At 39.8% G+C, this 25,608-nt stretch overlaps 2 protein-coding genes across 2 annotated transcripts in view; both read left to right on the top strand.

Moving 5' to 3' along the window:
- Positions 1-10,679: 10,679 nt before the first annotated feature.
- LOC124796082 overlaps positions 10,680-25,608 on the top strand; it is a 101,404-nt gene continuing 86,475 nt past the window's right edge. The window contains exons 1-2 of the mRNA XM_047260168.1: positions 10,680-10,695; positions 14,228-14,308. Of these exons, the coding sequence (XP_047116124.1) occupies positions 10,680-10,695; positions 14,228-14,308 (97 nt within the window). The remainder of the gene's footprint in view (positions 10,696-14,227; positions 14,309-25,608) is intronic.
- Positions 14,710-16,424, top strand: LOC124795337 (tubulin delta chain-like). Its single transcript, XM_047259323.1, has one exon. It carries the CDS (start codon positions 14,783-14,785, stop codon positions 16,112-16,114), a length of 1,332 nt encoding a protein of 443 aa, XP_047115279.1. The 5' UTR covers positions 14,710-14,782; the 3' UTR covers positions 16,115-16,424.

Below are 25,608 nucleotides of genomic sequence, written 5' to 3'. Positions count from 1 at the left end.
CAATGCTGTACTCCAGACGTACATCCTCAGAAATTTCTTCCTCAAATTAAGGCCGGTATTTGATATTAGTAGACTTCTCTTGGCCAGATATGCCTTTTTTGCCATAGCGAGTCTACTTTTGATGTCCTCTTTGCTCCGTCCGTCATTGGTTATTTTACTGCCTAGGTAGCACAATTCCTTAACTTCATTGACTTCGTGACCATCAATCCTGATGTTAAGTTTCTCGCTGTTCTCATTTCTACTACTTCTCATTACCTTCGTCTTTCTCCGATTTACTCTCAAACCATACTGTGTACTCATTAGACTGTTCATTCCGTTCAGCAGATCATTTAAGTCTTCTTCACTTTCACGCAGGATAGCAATGTCATCAGCGAATCGTATCATTGATATCCTTTCACCTTGTATTTTAATTCCACTCCTGAACCTTTCTTTTATTTCTATCATTGCTTCCTCGATGTACAGATTGAAGAGTAGGGGCGAAAGGCTACAGCCTTGTCTTACACCCTTCTTAATACGAGCACTTGATCGTTCACTCTTATTATTCCCTCTTGGTTTTTGTACATATTGTATATGACCCGTCTCTCCCTATAGCTTACCCCTACTTTTTTCAGAATCTCGAACAGCTTGCACCATTTTATATTGTCGAACGCTTTTTCCAGGTCGACAAATCCTATGAAAGTGTCTTGATTTTTCTTTAGCCTTGCTTCCATTATTAGCCGTAACGTCAGAATTGCCTCGCTCGTCCCTTTACTTTTCCTAAAGCCAAACTGATCGTCACCTAGCACATTCTCAATTTTCTTTTCCATTCTTCTGTATATTATTCTTGTAAGCAGCTTCGATGCATGAGCTGTTAAGCTGATTGTGCGATAATTCTCGCACTTGTCAGCTCTTGCCGTCTTCGGAATTGTGTGGATGATGCTTTTCCGAAAGTCAGATGGTATATCGCCAGACTCATATATTCTACACACCAACGTGAATAGTCGTTTTGTTGCCACTTCCCCCAATGATTTTAGAAATTCTGATGGAATGTTATCTATCCCTTCTGCCTTATTTGACCGCAAGTCCTCCAAAGCTCTTTTAAATTCCGATTCTAATACTGGATCCCCTATCTCTTCTAAATCGACTCCTGTTTCTTCTTCTATCACATCAGACAAATCTTCACCCTCATAGAGGCTTTCAATGTATTCTTTCCACCTATCTGCTCTCTCCTCTGCATTTAACAGTGGAATTCCCGTTGCACTCTTAATGTTACCACCGTTGCTTTTAATGTCACCAAAGGTTGTTTTGACCTTCCTGAATGCTGAGTCTGTCCTTCCGACAATCATATCTTTTTCGATGTCTTCACATTTTTCCTGCAGCCATTTCGTCTTAGCTTCCCTGCACTTCCTATTTATTTCATTCCTTAGCGACTTGTATTTCTGCATTCCTGATTTTCCCGGAACATATTTGTACTTCCTCCTTTCATCAATCAACTGAAGTATTTCTTCTGTTACCCATGGTTTCTTCGCAGCTATCTTCTTTGTATCTATGTTTTCCTTCCCAACTTCTGTGATGGCCCTTTTTAGAGATGTCCCTTCCTCTTCAACTGTACTGCCTACTGCGCTATTCATTATTGCTGTATCTATAGCGTTAGAGAACTTCAAACGTATCTCGTCATTCCTTAGTACTTCCGCATCCCACTTCTTTGCGTATTGATTCTTCCTGACTAATGTCTTGAACTTCAGCCTACTCTTCATCACTACTATATTGTGATCTGAGTCTATATCTGCTCCTGGGTACGCCTTACAATCCAATATCTGATTTCGGAATCTCTGTCTGACCATGATGTAATCTAATTGAAATCTTCCCGTATCTCCCGGCCTTTTCCAAGTATACCTCCTCCTCTTGTGATTCTTGAACAGGATATTCGCTATTACTAGCTGAAACTTGTTACAGAACTCAATTAGTCTTTCTCCTCTTTCATTTCTTGTCCCAAGCCCATATTCTCCTGTGACCTTTTCTTCTACTCCTTCCCCTACAACTGCATTCCAGTCGCCCATGACTATTAGATTTTCTTCCCCCTTTACATACTGCATTACCCTTTCAATATCCTCATACACTTTCGCTATCTGTTCATCTTCAGCTTGCGACGTCGGCATGTATACCTGAACTATCGTTGTCGGTGTTGGTCTGCTGTCGATTCTGATTAGAACAACCCGGTCACTAAACTGTTCACAGTAACACACCCTCTGCCCTACCTTCCTACTCATAACGAATCCTACACCTGTTATACCATTTTCTGCTGCTGTTAATATTACCCGATACTCATCTGACCAGAAATCCTTGTCTTCCTTCCACTTCACTTCACTCACCCCTACCATATCTAGATTGAGCCTTTGCATTTCCCTTTCCAGATTTTCTAGTTTCCCTACCGCGTTCAAGCTTCTGACATTCCACGCCCCGACTCGTAGAACGTTATCCTTTCGTTGATTATTCAATCTTTTTCTCATGGTAACCTCCCCCTTGGCAGTCCCCTCCCGGAGATCCGAATGGGGGACTATTCCGGAATCTTTTGCCAATGGAGAGATCATCATGACACTTCTTCAATTACAGGCCACATGTCCTGTGGATACACGTTACGTGTCTTTAATGCAGTGGTTTCCATTGCCTTCTGCATCCTCATGTCGTTGATCATTGCTGATTCTTCCGCCTTTAGGGGCAATTTCCCACCCCTAGGACAAGAGAATGCCCTGAACCTCTATCCGCTCCTCCGCCCTCTTTGACAAGGCCGTTGGCAGAATGAGGCTGACTTCTTATGCCGGAAGTCTTCGGCCACCAATGCTGATTATTTATCAAAATTTAGGCAGTGGCGGGGATCGAACCCGGGACCGAAGACGTTTTTGATTATGAATCAAAGACGCTACCCCTAGACCAGGGTATTACCTCTGCAGCTATTCTAAGACAAAAAAAAATTGCAATTTTAATAAAAAACTTTTAGAAGTTAAAATAAGTGGTGGTGTTCGTGACGGAATATGATGACATGATGTACATTTCCTTTATTATGAACGTTATATGATGGGATCTTCGGCTGACTGTTAGTAGAGGTTCAGATATTGGAGGTATTGAGGTGATATTACATGGGAAAGGATTATAATATGTTTATGTGGAGAGGAAGTATGAGTAAACAAGTGAGATGTGGGTGTTAGGAGATGAATGGGATGCCTGCTGATCAAGAAAAGGTGTATTGGAGCCTTAATTTAGGATACAGTGGAACAGGTAGATTAGATTATAATTAGAAGGGAGGATAGATTTCAGAAAGGCATTCATGGTTTGAGAGGGGAAGGCGATTGAAATTATGCTGGGAAAAGACGTCAAGGATTTGGAAGTGAAGGCAAGGTGAGATATGTTGATAGAGGCCAGGCAGCAGGCCAGGGTTGGGATTCAAGTTTATTGGAGATGTGGGTGAGTCGAAGGTGATCTACATGTTTAAGGAGGTACGGAAAATTCATGAACTGGTACATGGTACAGGTAGAAGAAGGTGATCGGATACAGAAACTGGAGTGGAGCGCATGACGTTCCAGGATTTTGACATGATGTTATGACTTCGGAAGAGCAGATGTCCATGTTACATTGACATAAGTAAGTTAGGGGCAGACGATAGTTTTATGTGTAGGATTTAATCCCTATGTTCAGCAGCTTAGTAGTTCTTGCAGTTTTAGTCTATTATGGTCCATCTTTTGGATGGTTTATAGGTGAGGGTTCTATGTTTTAGATTAAGTGTTAGCTCAACATATTTTAATGTTCCAGTGAGGTATACGAGACTATTGTGGATTAATAGGTAAAGATTTCTAGGATGAAATGATCAGATGGTTTTTTGTATGACTTATTATTGCCTGGGTTTTTGCAGGATTGATGGAAGGGGACCACTCATCAGAGCAGTAAGAAAGCTGTCAAGATGAAATTGGGGAGATCATCAGGGTGAATGGAGGGTGGCATTGACTGCAAGAAGAGGTACACAGGAAGGGGTCGTTTTGAGAAGTCACTTGTGCATAGGATGTAGAAGAGCGATGAGAGGATGGATTCATGGGACAAACTGCAGTCAGAAAGAAAATTTGGAAGTGGATGCTGTGTACAGTGGAAGACTACTAAGAAAGAATGCAATTACGCTGATGTAACTGCGTAACAGTGGAGTCTGAATAGGAGGCCAGGTTTTTGTAATGCCTAGAGAAAGGAACAGGGAGGGACGACAATTGTTGTGCTGTTGGTACAGGAGGGGAACGAGCTGGAGGAGATGATTACCACCAAACATTTTAGGGCTGAAGACACTCTGGTTAATAAAGAGAAGAAAGCGTTGTTCAAGGTGTTTGTGGGTGTGTTTGGAGAGGACAGAATCAACGACCTTACTAATGGGTTGACAGAAAGAGGTTTCACTAGCAGGTTTGTTGTGCTTAGGAAAGAGGATAGGTTTTGAGGTCTTTCAGGGCTCAGAATAAAAACCAGCGTATAAAGGATGGCCTTATAGACGTTTGCTAGGATTCTTTAAGGTGATGGTAAGAGATGGTAATAGGGATTTTTATATTGTGTATGGTGATTGGTCTACTTAAATCCTTTCATGGTGTGGTGAGTAAGAACTGAAAGTTGGCAGAGGGAAGAGCAGTGAGTGTATGTTTGTGGCTGTGGGCAGATGGAGCCATGGAATGGTCAAAGTTAGGACGATCAGGTATGGTGAATGTGTATAAGGTGAAAAGGTTTGCTTTTGTCAGGAACTGATTGTTGTGAAGGAGTGGGTTTTGCGCAGCAGAAGTGTGGCCAGCAGATCATTGGAAAGCTGTGTACTTAGCTCTAATGAATTTTGTGTATGTTCATCCATTAAATTACAGACATGTGTTTGTAACTGGTATGCCGGCGTGTGTTGATCGTGAGTGTGGAGGAAAGAATGATAGATTCCATGGGACTCTCTAAGTAGTTCAAGAGCTTGTAGAGGTGGAGGAGGCGGTTTGGGGTGGATGGAGCTAATGGGTGCATGGACAGCAGCAGCTTCGGTCAAAGTTTGATGTAGGGAGGAAGCAGTGGTGTCTGGATTTTTGGAAATGACAGAGTGGTTTCCAAAGTGGGTGACGGTATACTTCCACTAGGCATTCCAACAGAATGGTTGTAGTCTTGGCTTAGTTTGGGTGAGGCATTGTGTAGTTGGATCTGTTGTTGTGTGACATAGATTATAATTTACAGGGTCGCTTACAATCCGATCTAGGACTTCTGCATGCACGCATTCAATGAGGTAGTTGGATACTACTATGACATTAGGAATGCAATTGTTGTGAGGGTAGGTGTTGTGCAGAAGAGGGACTACATCACCAGAAAGGGACGCAAAAAACTGACACCATCACATATGTTCAACTTGGGAATGGCTACATATATGTATGTCTGGGACAATGCTATAGGAGTAGTAGGACTGGACTATGAAGAGGAGGAAGTTGTGTGGGATAGAATGATTGGGGTGGATAATAAATACTGGCACATGTGATTGTTAGGATGGTAAAGCAGATGGCAAGGATTAGGCATTTAGCACGATGACTGAATGGTGGTTGTGGCTGGACAGGGATTTGTTTAAGATTACCAATAGCAACTCAGTACAGGGCTAGTGGATGGAGATTGGAAGTTCCATTAAAGTTATTGGGTAACAAATGGATGATGTGGTGGGTTTGAATAAATGTTTCATTTAGATTAAATGAAATGTTAACATTATGTTGAGTGAAGCTTTGGGAGAGTAAGGTATTGTTGTCTAGGGAACAGATGTTGGAGAAGAGGGCGTTACACTGCTGTCAGAAAATTATTACATTTACATCTACATTACTGATCTGCAGTTCACAATTAAATGCCTCACAGAGCGTTTATCGAGTTAGAGACGGCAGAACAGAGATGTAGAGATATTTAAACTGTGAGTTTGGTTGTGATAGTAGATAGCTGTGACACTGAGATGGAGACGAATTGGGCAATTAAGGAGATTTGTTGGAGAGTGTGGGGACATTCAAAGGCATGTATACTTTGATGGACTATAGTTCAAAATCGGATTGTGTCTTCAACTTTCGGAGTGGGGCAGAGGGATGGATGTGATTCTCAGCAGTTCAGATGGGAACGAAATGAGTTTTTTGGGAGGAAGTTAGACTGTACATTTATGATAATATGTGGGTAGAGCTCATTGCAATGTATTACAGGTGAGAGGAGATTTGAGGTTGGGGTAGTATTTGCAAAGTTCCTTGGATTTACAGTGTGGCCAAGTGAAGGGCGTTTTGCATTCATTGGTGTTGTGATCATTGTATTCTCTGTAGTGTAGGCGTCTGATGGCTTGGAGTTGTGAGTTAGATTCTTCAGCTGTGTGCATCTTTAGGTACGTGAAAGCTCCATTACGGATAAGATATTTAATGGTGGCTGCTGATTTGGGGAATCGTTGGACTAGGTAGGCATGGGCTGTGGTTATTGTGGATGCAGACTGCAGTGCAGATTTCTGCATCCGGATTGGAATTTATTTCCTGCATAACCTCCTCTACCACGATCTCAGGATTCATCCACCTTGATCACAGCAGTTGTTTTGGATAGGGAAGAGAGAGGGTGGCGAATGTGGCATGGATACCTAGAGTTTTTTAGGGGGAGGGGCCAGGGTCGGTGGTTCCGATTTTTTGATTATTTGGGACTGTATTTACTCATTTTTTGTGTGTGTGTCTTTGGGTTTAGGAATTTATTTTCTGATTAGGATAACAGAAAAGTGGAGGTGGTTTGGGATTTATGTCCACTTGGGATGTTAGAGCATGGTTGAGAGGGAGTTTTCTGAATAGGTGTTGCGTTCTTGTATTCTGTGTTGTCTGAGCTGTGTCAAAGTACCAACCTCACTAGATCGGGTTCAGGCTGCAGTTTTTCGGCTGTTTTTCAGAGACACAGGCTAAGCAGCTTGTCTGTATAACCAATATGAGGTGTTGTAGAGGGAGAACAGAAGGAACTGAGTTGGAGAGCAGAGTTGCGGACATAGCTGGGTTCCCACGGGGCATGGCACGAATGTGTGCCACGCTTTCGTGCTTGAATTCGTGCCATGACAGGAGTGAAACCATCAGTCGTGGGGCGTGGACAGTTCACACGGAGTGGAGTGTCAACGAAAGCACGATTCATTGATCGCGCGAAGCCGGCCATGAACGAGCTCCTTATCGAGAATTGTGCTGTGGTGAGTTCGGTTTTTGCTACTGTTTTGGCACAAAGAATGAATCGATTAGTGGAACCTCAAGAAAAACGGAAGAAAAGACGATGGTGGGTCAGGAACTGGATACTTCAAAGAACATCGAGGGCACATAATTTGGTTGACATGGAACTAAGAAACCATTACCCTGAAGATTTCGAAAACTTATTACGAATGTCTCAGGCGCAGTTTGACTACCTTTTGGAACGCGTTTCACCTCTGATTTCAAAATCAGATACTAATATGAGACAAGCAGTAAAAGCAAAAATTAAACTTCAAGTAACTTTACGCTACTTAGCCACAGGGGACTCTTTTAAAAGTCTGGAATATTTATTTCGTGTTCCAAAGAACACAATTAGTAAATTTATACCTAAAACCTGCGAAGCGGTCCACAAGGCACTTATGGGATACATACAGGTAATTACAATAACATATAGTATACAACTTTTTCGTTTATTATTTTATTTGAATTTTCAACATAGTAATGTGTAAGTATTCTAGGTCAAGTACTTAAGGAATAGAAAAAAACAATAATACGAAAATGGTTGATCAGCATAATAATATTGATCATTAAAAATGTTACCAGCATAGAAAGAAAGTAATCGTTTGAGTAATAAAATAAGATCGACCTATAAATTTGTAAATAAATAGCCATCTGAGAAATCAGCTCTCATATTTGACTCTCTCTCACTTGGTAGTGTCGATTGGTTGGAGGGAGTTGTGGTGGGCACATCGCATTTGTTATTTGTGACGTAATTGACTCTTGAAGCCTCATAGCAATTGGAGGCCCAATACTGCGTAGCATTGACGCAACATACTTTCCGAAATAGTCGTAGGAGTCTTCTTGGTTCATTACTGCAGTACGATTTGAAATAGCTTGTAATTTTTCAATCGCACGTGAAAAAAAAAAAAAAAAAAACGATTTGGGAGTCCTGCAGAACTTTTTCGCCGATTTTTGATGATGAAGGCTGCGATGGAGTTGAAGGCACTCTTCGTTTTAGTGTCTCAGTTTCTGCTGGAATCTGTGATGTGCTTGGCGTGGTCTCATTGAGATCGTCAACAGCAGTTAAATCTACAGATAGGGATTGTGGTTTCTCCAGTGTGATTGTTCATTTGTGTTTATTGGTGACACCTGCAATCAAAACATTAATTTTGTTTCAGGCGCCGGCAACTTCAGACGAATGGAAAAATTCAGAGTACGGGTTTAGAGAACGCTGGAACTTTCCAGGCTGTGCAGGAGCTCTGGACGGAAAACACATTGTCATTCGTGCCCCTCCCGCTACTGAATCTGATTATTACAATTACAAAAGTAGTTTCAGTATTGTATTGCTAGCTTTACCTGATTCCGATTATTGTTTCCTGTATGTTGATGTAGGAGCTAAAGGAAGAAATTCTGATGGTGGTATATTTCAAAACAGCTCAGTGTATAACGCTTTGGAGAAAAATTCCCTTGCAATGCCAAGCGATTTTGTTATTGTAGGGGATGATGCGTTTCCGCTAAAGACTTATCTGATGAAACCTTTACAGTCGGCGTAACATGTCTCGACAGAAAAGAATCTATAACTATCGAGTTTCAAGAGTTGTAGAAAAAACTTTCGAATTTAGAGAATTTGAAAACCCAATATCATTAAAAATACAGTCGGTGGACAAAGTAGTACTAGCCTGCTGCTCGTTGCACAACTGGTTGCGGAAAACGACTCCCGCCTACAGCTCACGAGGTTTAATTGACTTCGAGGATGAAAACCATCGTATTTTCCCTGGATCGTGGCGTCAAGAGGAAATTACTGGCGTACAGAACCTTCCGCAAACTGCTAACGGACATCCACATCGAAGGCACAACAAATTCGGGATAAGTACCGTGATTACTTTAATAGTGAAGGTGCCGTAGAGCACATCAGTGTCAATATTGTGCTCAGTTATTTTGTACATGATTGTCTTCAACTAGTATGTGTCACAAAACGGCAAGCACGAGCGTGGCGTGACCATCTGCAGATAACTGTGGCCAACCAGGAACGGGGCACCGAACCAAGCAATGCAGCACCGGTGGCTACTGACACATTCTGCAAAGGAGACTGGCGGACTTGGCAGCTGTGGCGAGGTGGACACCTCGCGGACGGAAGTTGTACCCATTAGTTGCTAGCGGATTGGCAAGGCATCAGCGAGGACAGGGGAAAGTGCAGCTGATGTTCGACTACATGTTAAGACAGACGATAGATGAATAACCAGTCAAGTGAGGTATTTGCCGTGTGATTGCTCTCACGAATGTAACTAAAACGTATTTAAGCAGAGTCAAATAGAGCTTTTTCCCGTAACAAAATTGCAGAAGTTTCTTCTCAACAGCCCTGTATGTTTTTTGGGGTCCTGAATTCGAATTTCACGTTTGCTACCTTGTAACAGGTCGCTTCACAAAGAAAAACGCAAAATGCCTCAAAATTGTTGCCTCTTTTTTAATTTTTTGCATGTATCTCGCAAACAATGCGTTTCCGAAGATGACCATTCTATACAAAATGAAGGTATAGAACATTTCCTACGAAACGCACTAGTCAGGTTCGAATTTCTGAAAAGCCGTATCGGCCCTAGAGCGCGCTGGAAAGAAGCGACTTTTTGGCCCTTTTGGGAAAATGTCAAAACGCCCATTTTCACCCACCACAATTCGAAAAATATACATGTTAACAACAAAAAAACCTACACCACGTGGAAGTACATTGAAGTTTCTACGAGAGACGTCTGTAAGATGCAGTTTTCTGTGAAGAGAGAAGGGAGAAAATCTAAAATTACGAATAATCCCATCTGCGCCCTAACTGCACTGCCTCCTCTACCACGATCTCAGGATTCACCCATCTTGATCACAGCAGTGGGGGTTAATGTTGTTATTTCGGATGGAGAGGAGAGAGGGCGGAGAGTGTAAGATGTTTCAGAGGTCAGGGTCAGTGGTTTTAATTTTTTAATTACTTGGGACTGTATTTATCCATTTCTTGTATGTGTGTCTTTGGGTTTAGGAATTTAAGTTCTGGTTGGGGATAATGGAAAAATGGAGGTGGTTTGGGATTGACATCTATTTGGACAGTTGGTGCATGATTGAGAGGGAGTATTCTGTATGGTTGCTGCTTTCTTGTATTCTGTATTGTCTGAGCCGTGTCGAAGTATAAACCTCACTTGATCGGAGTCAGGCTGTAGTTTTTCGGCTGTTATTCCTTCGACCAATCTGTCTCTCATGGGGGCTATACATTCGGTCTATTACCCTTAAAAGAGATTCTTGTGAATGAATTGATGGGTAAGCATGTTTGATGAAAACATTAACAAATTATACATATAACATATTAGGTAAATAACACTGAACAGAAAGATAAATATGAAATCTGTATGTAGTAATGTTCATGTGTCATGAAATGTGTGAATGTCGAGCCCAGGTCTGGGTTATCACTTCAAGTAGGTTCTCCATCTCGAGAAAGAAGAAGGCATTTTGTGACAGAATATGGATACAAAAGATGGTAAGTTGTATCATGGACTATCGATCTATGAAAAAATACCTACAGTATTGTCATGTGTGCAATTAGTTTACTCATCTTCATTTAGCTATTGGTAGTCCATGTAATGTTTCTTGGGCACTAGAAGGTCCAGATGAAGGGTCTTAGCTGTGGATGTCCTGGAAAAGGGTCAAGGGCTGTGGAAGGTCTGCAATCACAAGTGAGCTGTCGCTGTTCTTCAACTGAAAAAAATGTAATTTAATGATTAACGTTATGATAAGAAAAAAATTGTTTGTAAATATGCATAATGCTGTAAAGTATTACATGAAGTAATTCCTCCCATCACCTCAGTTGCTTCAGACAAGTGGTATTGCAAGGCACTCACTCATCCAGGCCATCTTCGTCTATATATGAAAACTGTCATCAATGTTGGAACATGACCCTTCACATTGCTTGACATCGCCTATTCCCATACTGACCTTGACGATCTGGCTTGTATTTACAAGACATAAGCTGAAAAAGTCTTTGGGAGCTGGGGTTTCAGTATGATAATGAGAGCCAAGCCATTTTTTGTCAACTTTCTTCTCCCCTCCTCTCTCCCCCAACACTCATCTGGATCCAAGTGGTTTCCAATCCACAGTTGCACCTGATGCAAAACTCTGCAAGTGTGGTGTTGAGCTACAGCGTCAGTGGGAGACAGCTGTGTTTTCTGATGCCCTGCAGGCATCAGTTTGTTGGGTGTTTTAGTTGGGCAGTTACCAGCACAAATGTCAGTCAGAAATTTCTCATCACCAGCTATTGTTTCCTTTGGATGGGCTGAAGGAACTGTAAATTTAACAATGTATGTTTCAAGATCCAAATTTTTGGAGTAGCCTTTGAGAAATTTAACCTTGCCTTGGTTGAGTGATGATGATGAAGAGTCACAACCACTCAATGCAGGGAGGAAGAGTGTATGCTTGGTAACACTCTTCTTCACAGCACTTCCCAGATGCTAGAGAAGCTAAGGCACTGTACCTCTCTATAACTTTAGGAAATATTAAATTGGAGGGGTAGAAGTTTGGAGACCCATCATTATGCCAATGGGGCGACACCTTCCCCACAATTGCGACATTCTTGTGAGCCAAAGGCAGGGATTCTGCTGTCCACACTATCATTCTGTCTGCTTCATCAGCTGAATGTTTGGAGGCAATTCCGCTTTCATTACATTTTGTCATCAGCATCGTGATCACCATACCCTTGTTTGTTGGATTCGATAGAAAATTTCGTTGTGAAACAGTTGGCCACATGGTGCTGCTAAATTCTATGTCCATGGACTGCTTTTGGTCAATTTACTCAAGCACTCCAGAGATATGGTAGTCTTCTATCCTTCTGGATACCCATCAAACATAATTGCGGCACTTCTATTGTATTTAAATTGTACATAACGGATATATGAGTCCCAAATTTCTTGGATAGTATGTCCACTTGACCATACGAATCTGTGTAACAAGAAGCCTCCATCACTCACATATACTGTGCTTCTATCCAATAGTGTGGTGTCTGGAAGGGGTTTAAAAGTTTTGTACAAAGCAAAGCAGAATTTGTGCCTTTTCAACTGCACCCTCATCGAACAAAGCTAGGGGATATGGAGCCAATTCATAGCTTAACAAATGCTTTCTTCTTAGTCTGGTTGTTTGGCGACAAATATCCTTTGAAACAGAGTGGAGGCTTAATGGCCACAATTATTTCTTTATACTTTGTAAGTTCACTATACAACTTATAAATATTTTGTGTTCATATTATATCACTGAATACCGTCTTCCTTTTCTAGATGGAGACCCTACTCGAAGTGCTAATCCAATCCTGAGCTTAATAGTCGCACATTTCATGACACATCTACATTACTACATACAGGTTTCATATTTATCTTTCTATTCAGGGTCATTTACCTAATATGTTATAAATATAATTTGTTAATGTTTTCATCAAACTTATTTCGCATTAATTCATTCAAAAGAACCTCTTTTAAGAGTAATACACTGAAAGTCTAACGCCCATGAGAGCCAGGCAGGTGGAAAGGATCCTCTGTAGGGTCCAGAAGGCATTTTTCGTATTTTCGCTTTGCTTCCTCCCCCTTATGAGAAAATTGAATGTTACAGACGTCTCTTGTAGGAAATGTAATGAGCCTCCGCGTGATGTAGGCGTTCTTGTTGATGACATGTATATTTTTCAAGTTTTAGTGGGTGGGAGTGAGCATTTCTGACATTTTGACAGAAGAGCCAAAAAATCGCTTCACTTCAGCGCGCTCTATCGCCGATACCGTTCGTCAGAAGTTGAAGTCTGACTAGTGCATTCTGTAGGAATTTTTCTCTACTTTAATTTTGTATGGAATAGACATCTTAAAAAAACATATGATTTTCGCAGTATAAGCGCAAAAGCAAATAAAGGCTAGAATTTTGAGTTTTTTGTGTTTTTAGTTTGAGGCCGGCGCCTACAAGATAACAAACTTAAAATTCGAGTTCAGTACCCCAAACAACATATAGGACCGTTGAGTAAAAACCTGTGCAGTTCTGCTGCGAAAACGGCCGTTTTGAACACCAATTGACAGGACTAATTACAGTTCTATTGAATGAAGGTAGAATCTGACAGTCAGGAAAGTAGGACTCTTGGCCTACTGTAGTGACAATTGGTAATTTGATAAACCATGTTCAGTTCTGCTGTCTTGTTCATATAAAGTCAGAGAGAAAGCGAAACGTTGTTTGAAGTTTTGTGAAACAGTCCAGTCAAAGAGGAGGGTAGTGTATAAGAAGTAACTTACTTGTGATTATCAAGCTTAAGTTGAATGTTGAGTGTATATTTTATATGGTCTTTTAATTACTTCTAAATATCTTAATCAGGATGGCTGGGCAGAGCCAACTCCATCCTCCTGAACATGAGACCAGTATCCTAGCAACTGCACTGCCCCATGCTATATAGCTTTTCAGGTGTTCAGAATAATTTCGCTGTTATGTCAAAGGATTTCATGAAAACATTTAAAGTGCTTCAGATCGAACAGAGTTCATTACTTTACAGAATCTCGTGTGATAAACAGTCAGTCCGCAATGAATTTATTTATTGCCTTTTGGCTATTCGCCACAAGGTCAATTTCTCTCAGTTTGTCTATTGATACATTATAAGCAGCAGTCTTCTTATGCGGATCACTGCGTTCCTTGCTCTGAACTTCCAGAAACGTGTGTGACTCCTTTATATTTTACTAAACTCGGCAATGAACTCTTTAGAGCAATGATGCATTTCAACCATTTGAGCATTAAGTGTACATACAAAAAACAGAAACACTTTACTGAATAAACAGATGATTCAAGAACGTTTTGGCCGACTGCTGTGACAGAGCGGTTCTAGGCGCTTCAGTCCAGAACCTCGCTACTGCTACGGTCACAGGTTCGAATCCTGCCTCGGGCATAGATGTGTGTGATGTCATTTGGTTAGTTAGATTTAAGTTCTAGGGGACTGATGACCTCAGATGTTAAGTCCCATAGTGCTTGGAGCCATAGGAAGGTGAGAACGTTTTTCGTCCCAGATTTGTTGAAATTTCCAGCACACACGCTGTTATTTGTCTGCACAGATGTGATTTGCTCAAAACCGCGACTCCAGCTTTCAGGTTTGTGCATATCTAATATGAGCGAAACTTTACAGCCTATACCATGCCCCATACGCTACGATTTGTTTCCGCAAGTATAATGCATGGAGAGATTTGCACCGACAAATCAAAGGGTGTGGGCCCAGCTTTTATTAAAATATCCCTCTGCGAGGTTACGATGTTTTGTCTGTGTGTTTCATATCATTCTTCGTCTTAAATGCCACAAATAATATAAAATTTTCATCGATCTTTTTATTTCATGAGATGTTGTAATGAAAAACTAATGTGACAGCAGCTTGGTTGGAAACTATTTGACACATGAAATTTATGTGCCACAAATCATTTTCAGTCAAGCCACATGTGACAGTTCGATCGCGAAGAAGTAAACATTCTTTCAGCATGATTAACTTTGGCAACTTTAAACTAGGCGCGAAGCAGTTTGATTTGGTGCGTAAACATGAGAATCAAAATTTCAGTTCATGGAGACAAATTGTGATGTATACGATGGCAGTTGTAAGCGTTCAATTTGGTCAATGCGGGAATCAGATTGGACACGAGTTCTATTCGATGCTTTCAGAGGATGAACGAGTGAAAGTTGGAAGTGACTACGCGGAGTGTGACAGATGGTTCAGGAACAGTGCATTTCACAATATTCGGACAGCTAGGGCTGTTCTGGTTGATACTGAACAGAAAGTAATTCATAAGGTTTCAGAGAATGGTGTTAAGAATCGGTGTCATTGGCGTTACAGTACTGAAAATGTTGTGGCAAGTGACGGGGGCGCTGGAAATAATTGGGCTTTAGGCTACGTTGAAAGAGGACCCAAAATGAAAGATAGGGTAATGGAATGTGTGAGAAAGGAAATCGAGGAAGCCGACAGGCTGACAAGCCTTCTAATTATGGCTAGTTCGGCGGGAGGTACTGGTTCTGGTGTTGGCAGTTGCATTGCAGAAAACTTAAAGGATGATTACCCCAACAAACATATTATTAATATTTTAGTACTGCCTTACAAAAACGGAGACGTAATTACTCAGAATTACAACACTTTACTCACCTGTGCAAAATTGTATGACGTTTGTGATATGCATGTACTGTTCCAAAATGATCATCTGTATAAAATGGTTTCAAATCTTATAAAAACGAAAGATATCAACTTTAACGATTTAAATGCACTTATATCACTAAAAATGATGGCTGTATTCCAGCCTGTAGAGAGGGGTGCATGTTCCACATTGCCAGATATTGTTTCCCAGTTGACACCTCACCCGGGGATGAAGCTGGTAACTTTTAAGAGTGCTCCTCATACTTCGAAAGAAACTGCACAATACGAAAGCAGTTTCCTTTGGGAGAATTTAATACAGCATCTGCTACAATCATTTCGTGTGAGCTCTGTTGGAGGGCATATCATGAGTGACTATGAATGTAAAGCTCCATCGCGGCATTATAGTTCTCGCTCTTCAGAAATGAAATTTTCCCCATGCATATCAAATGTGCTTTTTACAAGAGGGCCAATGCCAGAATTATCACGAACAGAGAGAGCTATGTTATGTGATCCTTTAATGTACAAAAAGTGGGTTCCTGCCTCAATGAGGTATGTCCACTGTCACAGCAATAAAAGAGTAATGGGGACTGAAAAGTTTGCCACCCTTGCATCTAACAATATGTTGATGTTTGTCCCAATTGATGAAGTACTTGACAAAGCATGGAATATGTATACATACAAAGCATATTTACACCAGTACAAGAAGTACAATGTAACAGAGGATGATTTTATTGTGGCCTTTGCTAAATTAGAAAGTATTGTCAAAATGTACAAAGATATAGGATAATCTATCTCTGGAATTTGTTAGTGATCTTTTTTTTCCACAGAAAAACATACAAAAGAAAATTTCCATAAGGGCATAATTGTTTTTCTTGTAATGAAATGTGTGTTGTAAATGTAGCACACCATTAAACAATATACTTTCTTCATATAAATGTAGTATAGTATTAAACAATATACTTTCTGCATAGCCTAGTACCATTCTAAACTATACTGACAAAGAGAAATTATTGTTGTGAATATAAGCTATGTCAACATGGAAAGATGTTTGCCGTTTTATTTTTTGTTGGTGTTTGTAAATTAAATGTTGATGCTAATCCAAATATGTCTTTAATTACACAGCTTTAAGAAACGATAGATTACAACCAACATATATGTAATTAGGGACTTGTGAAACCTCATTAGAGGCAAGCTCATCTCACCCATGCAGCTGAACTTACTTCGCTGTCATTTCCTGTGAAACATTTACTGTTGAATTGTTCAAAACTTACCTTTAAGTGGACTGAGTTTGTAATTTCATATATGAAAGAGGTGGAGGTGTGAAACATTACTTAATAGTATGGTGTATTCAACAAGAAAGTGATGCAGTGGTCTTCACATAGTTTTCACTGTTAAGTGTCCATATGACTTCTAGTGATGAGTGCAGAACACTTTATGGAAATGAGTTTGTGCTTATGTACATGAACTCACTGAACTATCTTGCTTTTTTTGCCTCTTTCTGTGCTCAGATTACACATGGACAGAAGTACCAGAGCAGATGATACTTTGACTGTACTGTCATTTACTTGAAGGATATATTTGACCAAACAACAGAAAATGGAAACCCTTCAAAATGAATATAAATAATTTAGGAACAAAGGTGACAATTCACTTCAGAGAAATGCTCCACAACTTTCATTATAAACTGCAGTGATTACCTGACAGAAGTCATCTGCCAACTGTCTTGACTCCTCCGCCTACAAACAGTGCCATAGTGACTCCATCCTGTAAGTGCAGCATAACCTCCAACCCCAATTCCAATCCTTACACCTATCCTACAATCTGTCCCCAGTATCCATCTCCCTCCTCACTTCAATGACACCCCCCCCCCTCCCCCTACACACACACCCGCACCTTCTACGTGCTTTTCAAAATCCAACTCTGGATGCTCCTTTTTAGCTGATTACTCTGCTCCAACAAAATAATATTTACTCATGTTAACCAACACCTCCAGCCAATTGCTCATAGCCTAGGCTCCCTTACCACCTAGATCTCTGCTCATCATTGTTGCTGTCTCCTCTCTTTACACCAACATACACTATGCCCCTCACACACACACTCTCCCAGTGTCCTTTTGACTCACAACTCACTACCTCATTCTTTATACATCTAACTAATTACATCCTTACACATAACTAACACTCGTTTGAATGGAAGGCATAAATAAATCCATGGCACAGCCATCGCAGTAACTGCACGACACCATCCTCTGCTGACCTGTTAATGGGTCATGTAGAGGAAACCTACTAGGTAACCTAAAACCCCTAGTTCAGGTTCAGTGATATTTTGATGATCTGAACTTAAAATGCCAAGACATCCACCCACATTCCTACCCACCCTCAACGCTTCCTCAACTCAAGTGCCACCCTCCTGGATGTTGACCTCCACCTCTCTGAAGATTCATCCATACCCCTCACCATATCAAACCTGTTACACATGAACAGCACCTGCATTCTGATTCAAAACAAAAATCACTTCCATATAGTCTGGCCATCCTTCTACTGTGTATCTGCAGTGCCAAGAATTCCCCTGCCCTGTATGCTGAATATCTTGCTTAAGGTTTTCATAGACAGTCAGTGGCCAACAGTCTGATTTCCCATATTGTATTCTGTGACATCCATAATGCTCCCGATCACACTGATGAACCGGACGCAAAGGGGCACTCTTCTCATCACCCATTATCATATTTTTCACCATGGTTTAACTGTTTCTCATTGTGTCATAAAATGAAGAATATCATTGCGAGAATCCTTCCTACCTCTCCTAAAGTGGTATTCTGCTGACCATCCAATGTACGCAATATCTTGCGCTCCATCCTTATCGCATACCCACTGCCAAATCCTTGCCACATGGGTCACATTCCTGTGGAATACCCATTCTCTCTCTCTCTCTCTCTCTCTCTCTCACGTATACCAGCTCTGCTGGCCTTTCAGCACAGCAATTTATGTGAGCATGACACCAACCTGTTGTCCACTCGAGTGAATAGCCACCACCAAACTGTGGCCAAGAGCAGATTTGACCACCCAATGGCAGAACACACTGCAGCTGATTAAACAAGTTAGATTTCAATGACTGGCTTACAACAACCATCTGGATTCTCTTCAGACTAGCTAGTCATTGTTCAACAGTTGAATAGTTTGTGGACGAGAATGTTCAATTGTAAAAGCATAGGTCTGTTTTTAAGTAAAATTAAATGATAAGTTTTCAAATCTCCCACTGAATTAGTTCACAGCTTTGTGGTTAAAATTCCTGTTGGCAGAGCTGCTGCTTACTCAGCCAAGTATTCTGAACATGTTTGGCTTGACACAAATAGCAAACGCTGCTGCTAGAGTATCAAAACATTCAGCATCAGTCTTAGACCATGTACCTACAGATATAAACAGGAAAAATTATAAGGTATTTGTAAAAGATCATTGCCTCTGATCATTATTGACAGATTAAAAAGTTAGACAGTCCTAGTAAAACACTCAAAACTGCAGGCCTACAAAAGCCTCTTGGAGCACAAAATACATACATTCTGAAGGACATTAGCAAATAAAAGCTAGGATGAAGTGTGTATTGAAAACAATGTATAAGCAGTAGTCAAATGAAATGAGACAGATCGAAAGAAAGTAAGTAAACTGTTTATTATGAGGCGTGTTCAGAAATTGTATGCACTCTGACTAACAGGCTATTCCCCCACCCCCTCTCCAATGGTTGGCATCACTGAGTGGTAGGGGGGGGGGGGGAATCCCATGCCCAGAATAAGGGTTGCAGGAACATGGTAATATATAAACTCACATAGTGTCCAGTTGCGTGAATTATGTCAGTAAGAAATTCCACTACGTGCAAACCACATTCTGTGATCTGCTCCCTACACTACCGAAAACGTTTTGCGAATCAAAACAGTTTACGGCAAAGGGGTATGAGCAGAATGAGTGTGTTTAAGTGGTGCAGGGAATTGAATAGAGGCAGGACAAGTGTTCATGACAAACAGCGGAGTGGAAGGCCTTCCACTTTCACTGATGAGTTGATGCAAAAAGTTCAAGGAAACTGCTCGTGAAGACTGCCAGTTAACACGGGGTGAAATTTCTGTGATGTTTTCACAGTATTCCAGAACTCTCTTCTATGAGATACACACAGAAATCATGGGATACCAGAAATTGTGCTCAAGATGGATGGCAAAACAGCTGATGGAGCAGCGCAAGAAAAATCAGGTCAGTAGCACCTGCAAGTTCATTGAGCGACCTGAATCGGAACGTGAGGATTTTCTGAGCTCTATTGTGACTGGAGATTAAATGTGGATGACTCGTTACACACCTGAGACAAAAAGACAGAGACGCTCTTGGACTGGAATGTTTTGAACCACCCCCAATATTTCCCTGACTTGGCACCTTTAGATCCTCTTTTCATCTCCCTGAAGGTACATATGAGTGGAATTAAATTTGCAAATGATGAGTACTACAGAAAGGGGTTTTAAAGTGGGGGAAGGGGCTCGTGAGAGAGTTCTTCGAGGAGTATATAAAGAAGCTTGTAACATGGCTCGCCACTTGCACTGATTGGGATGGTGATTATGTAGGAAAATGGTCAACAGTTGTATTAACAATATCCTGTAATTCTTTTTAAATACACTTTTTCTGAAAAATAAAATAAAATAAAATAAAAATCTAGTATACCTACTTTCTGAATGTGCCTTGTATTTGAAAACTAATCTCCACAACTGTTAATACATTTATCCCACTGTGAGACAAGATGGTCAATGCCTTCATGGAAAAATGTTTGCGGTTACCTACAGAACCATGATTGTACCCAAGTGTGCACCTCTTCATCCGATGTAAAGCGATGGCCGCGAATGTCTTTCTTCTGTGGCTCCAAGAATATAGAAATTGTATAGGGAGAGATTGGGACTGTATGGACGATTTGTAAGGGTTGCCTAGTGAAACTTATGCAGCATAGTTGAAACGACCTGGACAACTCGTGGGCAGTATTAATGGTTTTGATTACTTGTGAAATAATAAGCAGTTTATTTATATTTTTCCCATCTGTCTCATTTTCATTTGACTGCCCCTTATAAATGCTAACTTCTCTAAATTCTGTACTTTGCAGGGATGGAAATATACTTGCAAGGGAACCTCCCCATCGCACCCCCCTCAGCTGCTTATTTTTTTCACAGTTCCACACAACTTCTTCCTGTTTTCTCAATTGATCTGTGTTCAGTTTATCAAGGCCTATCCACTGTGCCAAGTTATAACTAAATCTGAGGGGGGTGCGATGGGGAGGTTCCCTTGTTAGTAAAAGCCATTGTTTTTCAGACTGGTCAGTTTTAGTCTGTATGTTTAAAGATGGACTGCAAAATTACAAAATGACATTAAAAAGACTGTGCGTTACAACTTTAACAACCTTGCCACCAGATTCTTGATCTCTGTATTGGGAATGTTATCCAATTTGAGTTATTGAAAATATGAAGACATTAAATATAAACTTCAAGATAAGCCTGAAATTTTCAGTTTCTCGGGGCTTAACTGCTGTAGAGGAGCATGCTTCTACTTAGAAGCACAGACAACAATTTAAAATGAGACAGTTCTTCACAGTTACATTTGTCTTTCACCCAATTTAGATGTAGCAGTGATGGTATAATTTCAGACAGCAAGTTAAAGTGAGACAGTTCTTCACAGTTACATTTGTCTTTCACCCAATTTAGATGTAGCAGTGACAGTATAATTTCATCTCCCAAAGCTACACCATCAATTTAGCTTTATTCTGCTAGACAAGCTGTTTCAAAGGCAGAGTAAATCTGATGTTTGAAATGATTAGAGGGAAATTTGTTGTTCAGTCAGCTTGTGAAGACGTCAAAGAAACTTTCGATGCAGTGTTTCCTGGAAGTGTTCCTTTTGAATTAATTGTTTCAAGGACAAAGGCAAGATCTGATGCTTTAGCTTCATATTTTAAGAAGTAGTTGGTGGATGATATTGGAGGAGCACATTTCCCTCTGTTTTGCTAAAACAGTGAATGCAGCTTCAAATTGTAGTTAAATACTGGTCTGATTTCAGACATATGATTATGACATGACGTGACATCTACATACTTTCTTTATTAGTAATAGCAAAGGGGAAATGGCATTGTACACTGGGACATGAACATTTTAACAACCTGAATGTTATGTAACCATCACAAAGCTAATGGATTATCAGCAAATTTAGAATTTTAATATTATATTTGTGTCTGTATTACTACATTGCTTTTATTTTTTTAGTATGTATTATTTTGTCTTTGAATGATCTTTTGCTGCAAGTAGTACCCCTCTGTATATCTTCTTGTACCAGTTATAGTAACCTAGTGTTTTTGTAAAGAAGTGAGAAATTTAAGTGTTTAGGAGTACTTTCTAATATCTGAAGTTGTGTATTTTTCATAACTGCTGCTTTTGAAGTGACTGCTTTTCAAAACTGTGAAGGCAATTTCCTCAAAAGTTTATTTAAGCAAAAAATTTAAAAAAAATCAATAAATAAAACAATAAGCAGGGATGGAAACCAAACTTGAGACTAAAATTACTGACTTAATGTCTATTTTGATTACTGAAGTTGACTTTTACTGATTTGGACATTAAATTTGAGTCCGTGTTTAATCTGTTTTTTATTTTTTATTGTTAGGAAAGCATTTTTTGATCTGGTCTCCTCCTTTACCTTAGTCAGCCATCTCGCACACCTATTTATTGTTTTAATCATAATCAGTATATAAAACTGTTATAAAATTACATATAATAATAATAATAATAATAATAATAATAATAAATCAGGAAAATCATTCCAGTTTATTGTGATAGTACTGACATACTCCTGTTTAGTACAGATATGCCTAGAACTAGTAAAAGCTTACACAGTACCATTTTCAGAGTAATACAAAAATATTACAGTGTGGAAAATCATCTAGCTTTCCATACAGAATTAGGTCATTAAGTCTCATTTTGTTTTTGCTTCTTTGAAAAAATGTTATAACACTGCTTTTTCACGTATCAACTACTTTCTGTTTTTAATTTTCTTCACTTCTTGTTCCTTAAGTTTCATAGTGCTTGCCAACATTGCTTGACCCAGAGTAATTCCCACCAAGTCCCTTGTCTGTTATTTCTTTTAAGCACTTGTTTCCATCATGCGATTATGTGTCAGCAATCAATCTTTTCTCCTTTTTCTTTCATTTTCAAGATTTAATTTTTCTTTTTCAACTTACTTTTCATATTCCCTTGCAACTTTTTTTTTCCTGTTCTTCCTGTTTCCTTAGCCACTCTCTTGTCATCTTGTACCTGGCATGAGCTGTGCTTGCAAATTAAAGGAGGTCCTGAATGTTAATTACAAGGTGCACCTTCCCCTCAAGCACATTCGCCCCATCCTCTCTTACAGTTAAATGAGAATCCAGTGTTCTTTCACACATATTTTTTGTGTCTTCATTCGAGATGTTTCCTGGTAATTATTTGTTTATTGCAGGAGGAGGAGGAGGAGAATAGCGTTAAGATGAGTTTGTCGCTCTGCAATATTAGAAAAATAGTCATGAAATCATTTGTTTTCCCTGCTGTTGCAGAAATTGTACATTTCTAATTAAATTGCTGGTTCAGTGCAAGGTATAAGATTAAAGTGAAATTTGCACTTACGTCATTATTGACTGTATAAGGATGTACATGCTATTTTGACCTAATGCCTGTTAGTAATAAATAGGATATTTATGTTGAGATTATTTAAATGAAGAGGTAAAGCCTTGATTATTATTTATTTATTGTTATCTGAAAGAATTATGAAAGAGACAGGAACCTTATAGCATACATATTGTTCTACATACCAAGAGACCTGGTGCAGATGGTTCAAGAGTTTCAAGTTACCCTTAATGAATTATTTCACCTGACATTTGAACTTTCCACAACAGTAGTTAGGAATAAAAAGTTCATAGGAGAACCATTGTTAAAAGTTTTTCTAAGCCTGAAATAGAAGAGGTACAAACTAGTGAATTACAAGAAAAGGTGGAAAGGAATTCAAATAGACACACACAATGTCGAGTGCAAGAGTGTCATTAAAAGCAGGAGACCCTAATTGTTAACTCAATGACATGGTGCTCGTGAAAGTCTTTCAGCACAATTTACAATTAAAGAATGAAATTATTGAGTTTTTCCATTGTGATAGAGTCCATACAAGATTACAGAGATTCTACATCCAAAGGCTGTTTTCTTAGTAGAGCCTTTGAGCAGAAAAGAAAAAGGTTTCTAAAGATTCTATAACATAAATATGATCAAAAGATAAGTGTCATAAGGAACATCAATTTACAGCTAACATAGTTTTACATTATTATGTGGCAAACAGTAGCAATTAATCAACTTCAGCCAGCAAACAGTCTGCTGGAGGAGGATTTACCATTAGCCATGAAATGTAAGCATGACGGGCTGACATCCCTATGTGATTGTTGCACCATATAATAGGAGGGCATTTGTTGAAACACAGTTTGGTTTGAGGGTATTCAGAGCTGCAGTAGTGAGTTTCTACAGAGGACTAAGGTTAATATGGCACAGAAGACACATTAAAAAACGGTTTGAATACCATCTACAATAGGAGTAGGTTACGGGAGAAGGTAGAGTTGTTAATGCTGTTAAAGGGTTATTGTACCCTAAACTATATGTATGTACGTAAGTATAGTGTGAGGGAAAGGATAGATGGACCTAGAGGAAATGGAAGACATATACCTGAGAGAAAAAGGAGGATATATAAATGGGGACATGATCACTGTGAATAATTAAATGTTTGTAGAGAGATAATCCTTCTGTGGAAAGAGAGGTATCTTGACACTTACTATAGAAGTTGGTACTGTTTTGAGGTTCCTCCAAAGTAGCAAAGTAGATATATGTACAGCAGAGTCCCGCTAATCCGAACATGAAAAATTTTAGTCTAAGAATGGAAAACTGTGTATAAACTGCTCTACATACACACTATTTTAATTTACACAGTACAGTAAACATGTATTAGAAAAATTTGCAAGAAAAATTAGGTTTAAACAATGCATACCAATGAAAGAAAAGCTGTCAAACTTACTAAAATACAGTGGACATTTTATCCCTACTTTTTAGGTGACAAAAACTCGGTCATTGTTTTGTGGCGTAATGAAGACAGTCTGTTCTATGATGCGCATAGTTGTGCCATCATTTCATAAACATCAAATCAGCAGGTGTCGCAGTGGGCTATTGCTTCAAATAACGTAGTGCGAGGTCAAGGGCTTCTGCTGTGTCACTGTGTGGCACCAGCTCTCCTTTGTTGCTTGCAGGCTCATTGTCACTTCTGTCACAGCAGTCCACTTCTTCCTGGTCTTGAGTCACAGCAGCAACTAAATCAGCGTCAGTAAGGTCCTTCACACATGCCACATCCACTCATCTACATCTCCTTCACCAGCTTCTTCACATCCAGGGATTGTCTGTATCATTTGTAGTAGATTTTCCTCTTCATTTTCAACTAGGTTGTCCTGAAATTCAAGAGCTGCCCACAGTTTTCTCCGAGTATTTTCTGAAATATTCTGCCAAGCCTCAGCGGCCCAATAAACAACATCCTTCACATTGGTATTTTTTATTTTGACCATTAAAGGAATGCTATCATCTTGGATCAGCATTCTTAAAAATTGTTTTCTGTAAATCAGTTTTAATGTTTGCAGTACGCCCTGGTCTATCGGCTGTAGAGTTGTGTAATATTTGGCGACAAAAACTTCGCCACAATTTCTCCGTCACATAATTCCTCAGTGCTTGGGTGAGATGGCATGTTAACAATCAAAAGGATTGCATGGGGAGACAAATGATTTTTCTTAGAAAACCATCAAGCAGAGGGAACAAACTGGCCATAAAACCATTCTTTGAACAGCTTACCATATATATCAATGATTTTTTCTGGTTGCGATAATATACGGGCAGGGACTTCATGTTGCAGTTTTTAAAAGCTCTGGGTCTAGCAGATCTGCCGATCAGCATTAAGCGCAACTGGTGATTACGAGCAGTGTTGCTGCACACTAATCAAGTCACACTATCTTTGCACATTTTAAAACCATGAGCATGGTCTTCTGCTTTTGATGCCAGGCTTTTTGTTGGCAATGCCCTAAAATTAAGGCCAGTCTCATCAGCATTATAAATTTGTTGGGGAGAATACTTCCCCTCTCTTATCATTTTTTCAAACTCTCCCAAGCATTCCTTCACTGTACCATGGTCAGAAGAAAGCTTCTCTCCAGTAACTGTTAGCTGACGGATTCCATGAC

This window comes from Schistocerca piceifrons, chromosome 4 (genome assembly GCF_021461385.2).
Source record: "Schistocerca piceifrons isolate TAMUIC-IGC-003096 chromosome 4, iqSchPice1.1, whole genome shotgun sequence".
Taxonomy (NCBI): domain Eukaryota; kingdom Metazoa; phylum Arthropoda; class Insecta; order Orthoptera; family Acrididae; genus Schistocerca; species Schistocerca piceifrons.
This window is presented reverse-complemented; position numbering and strand designations above follow the sequence as displayed.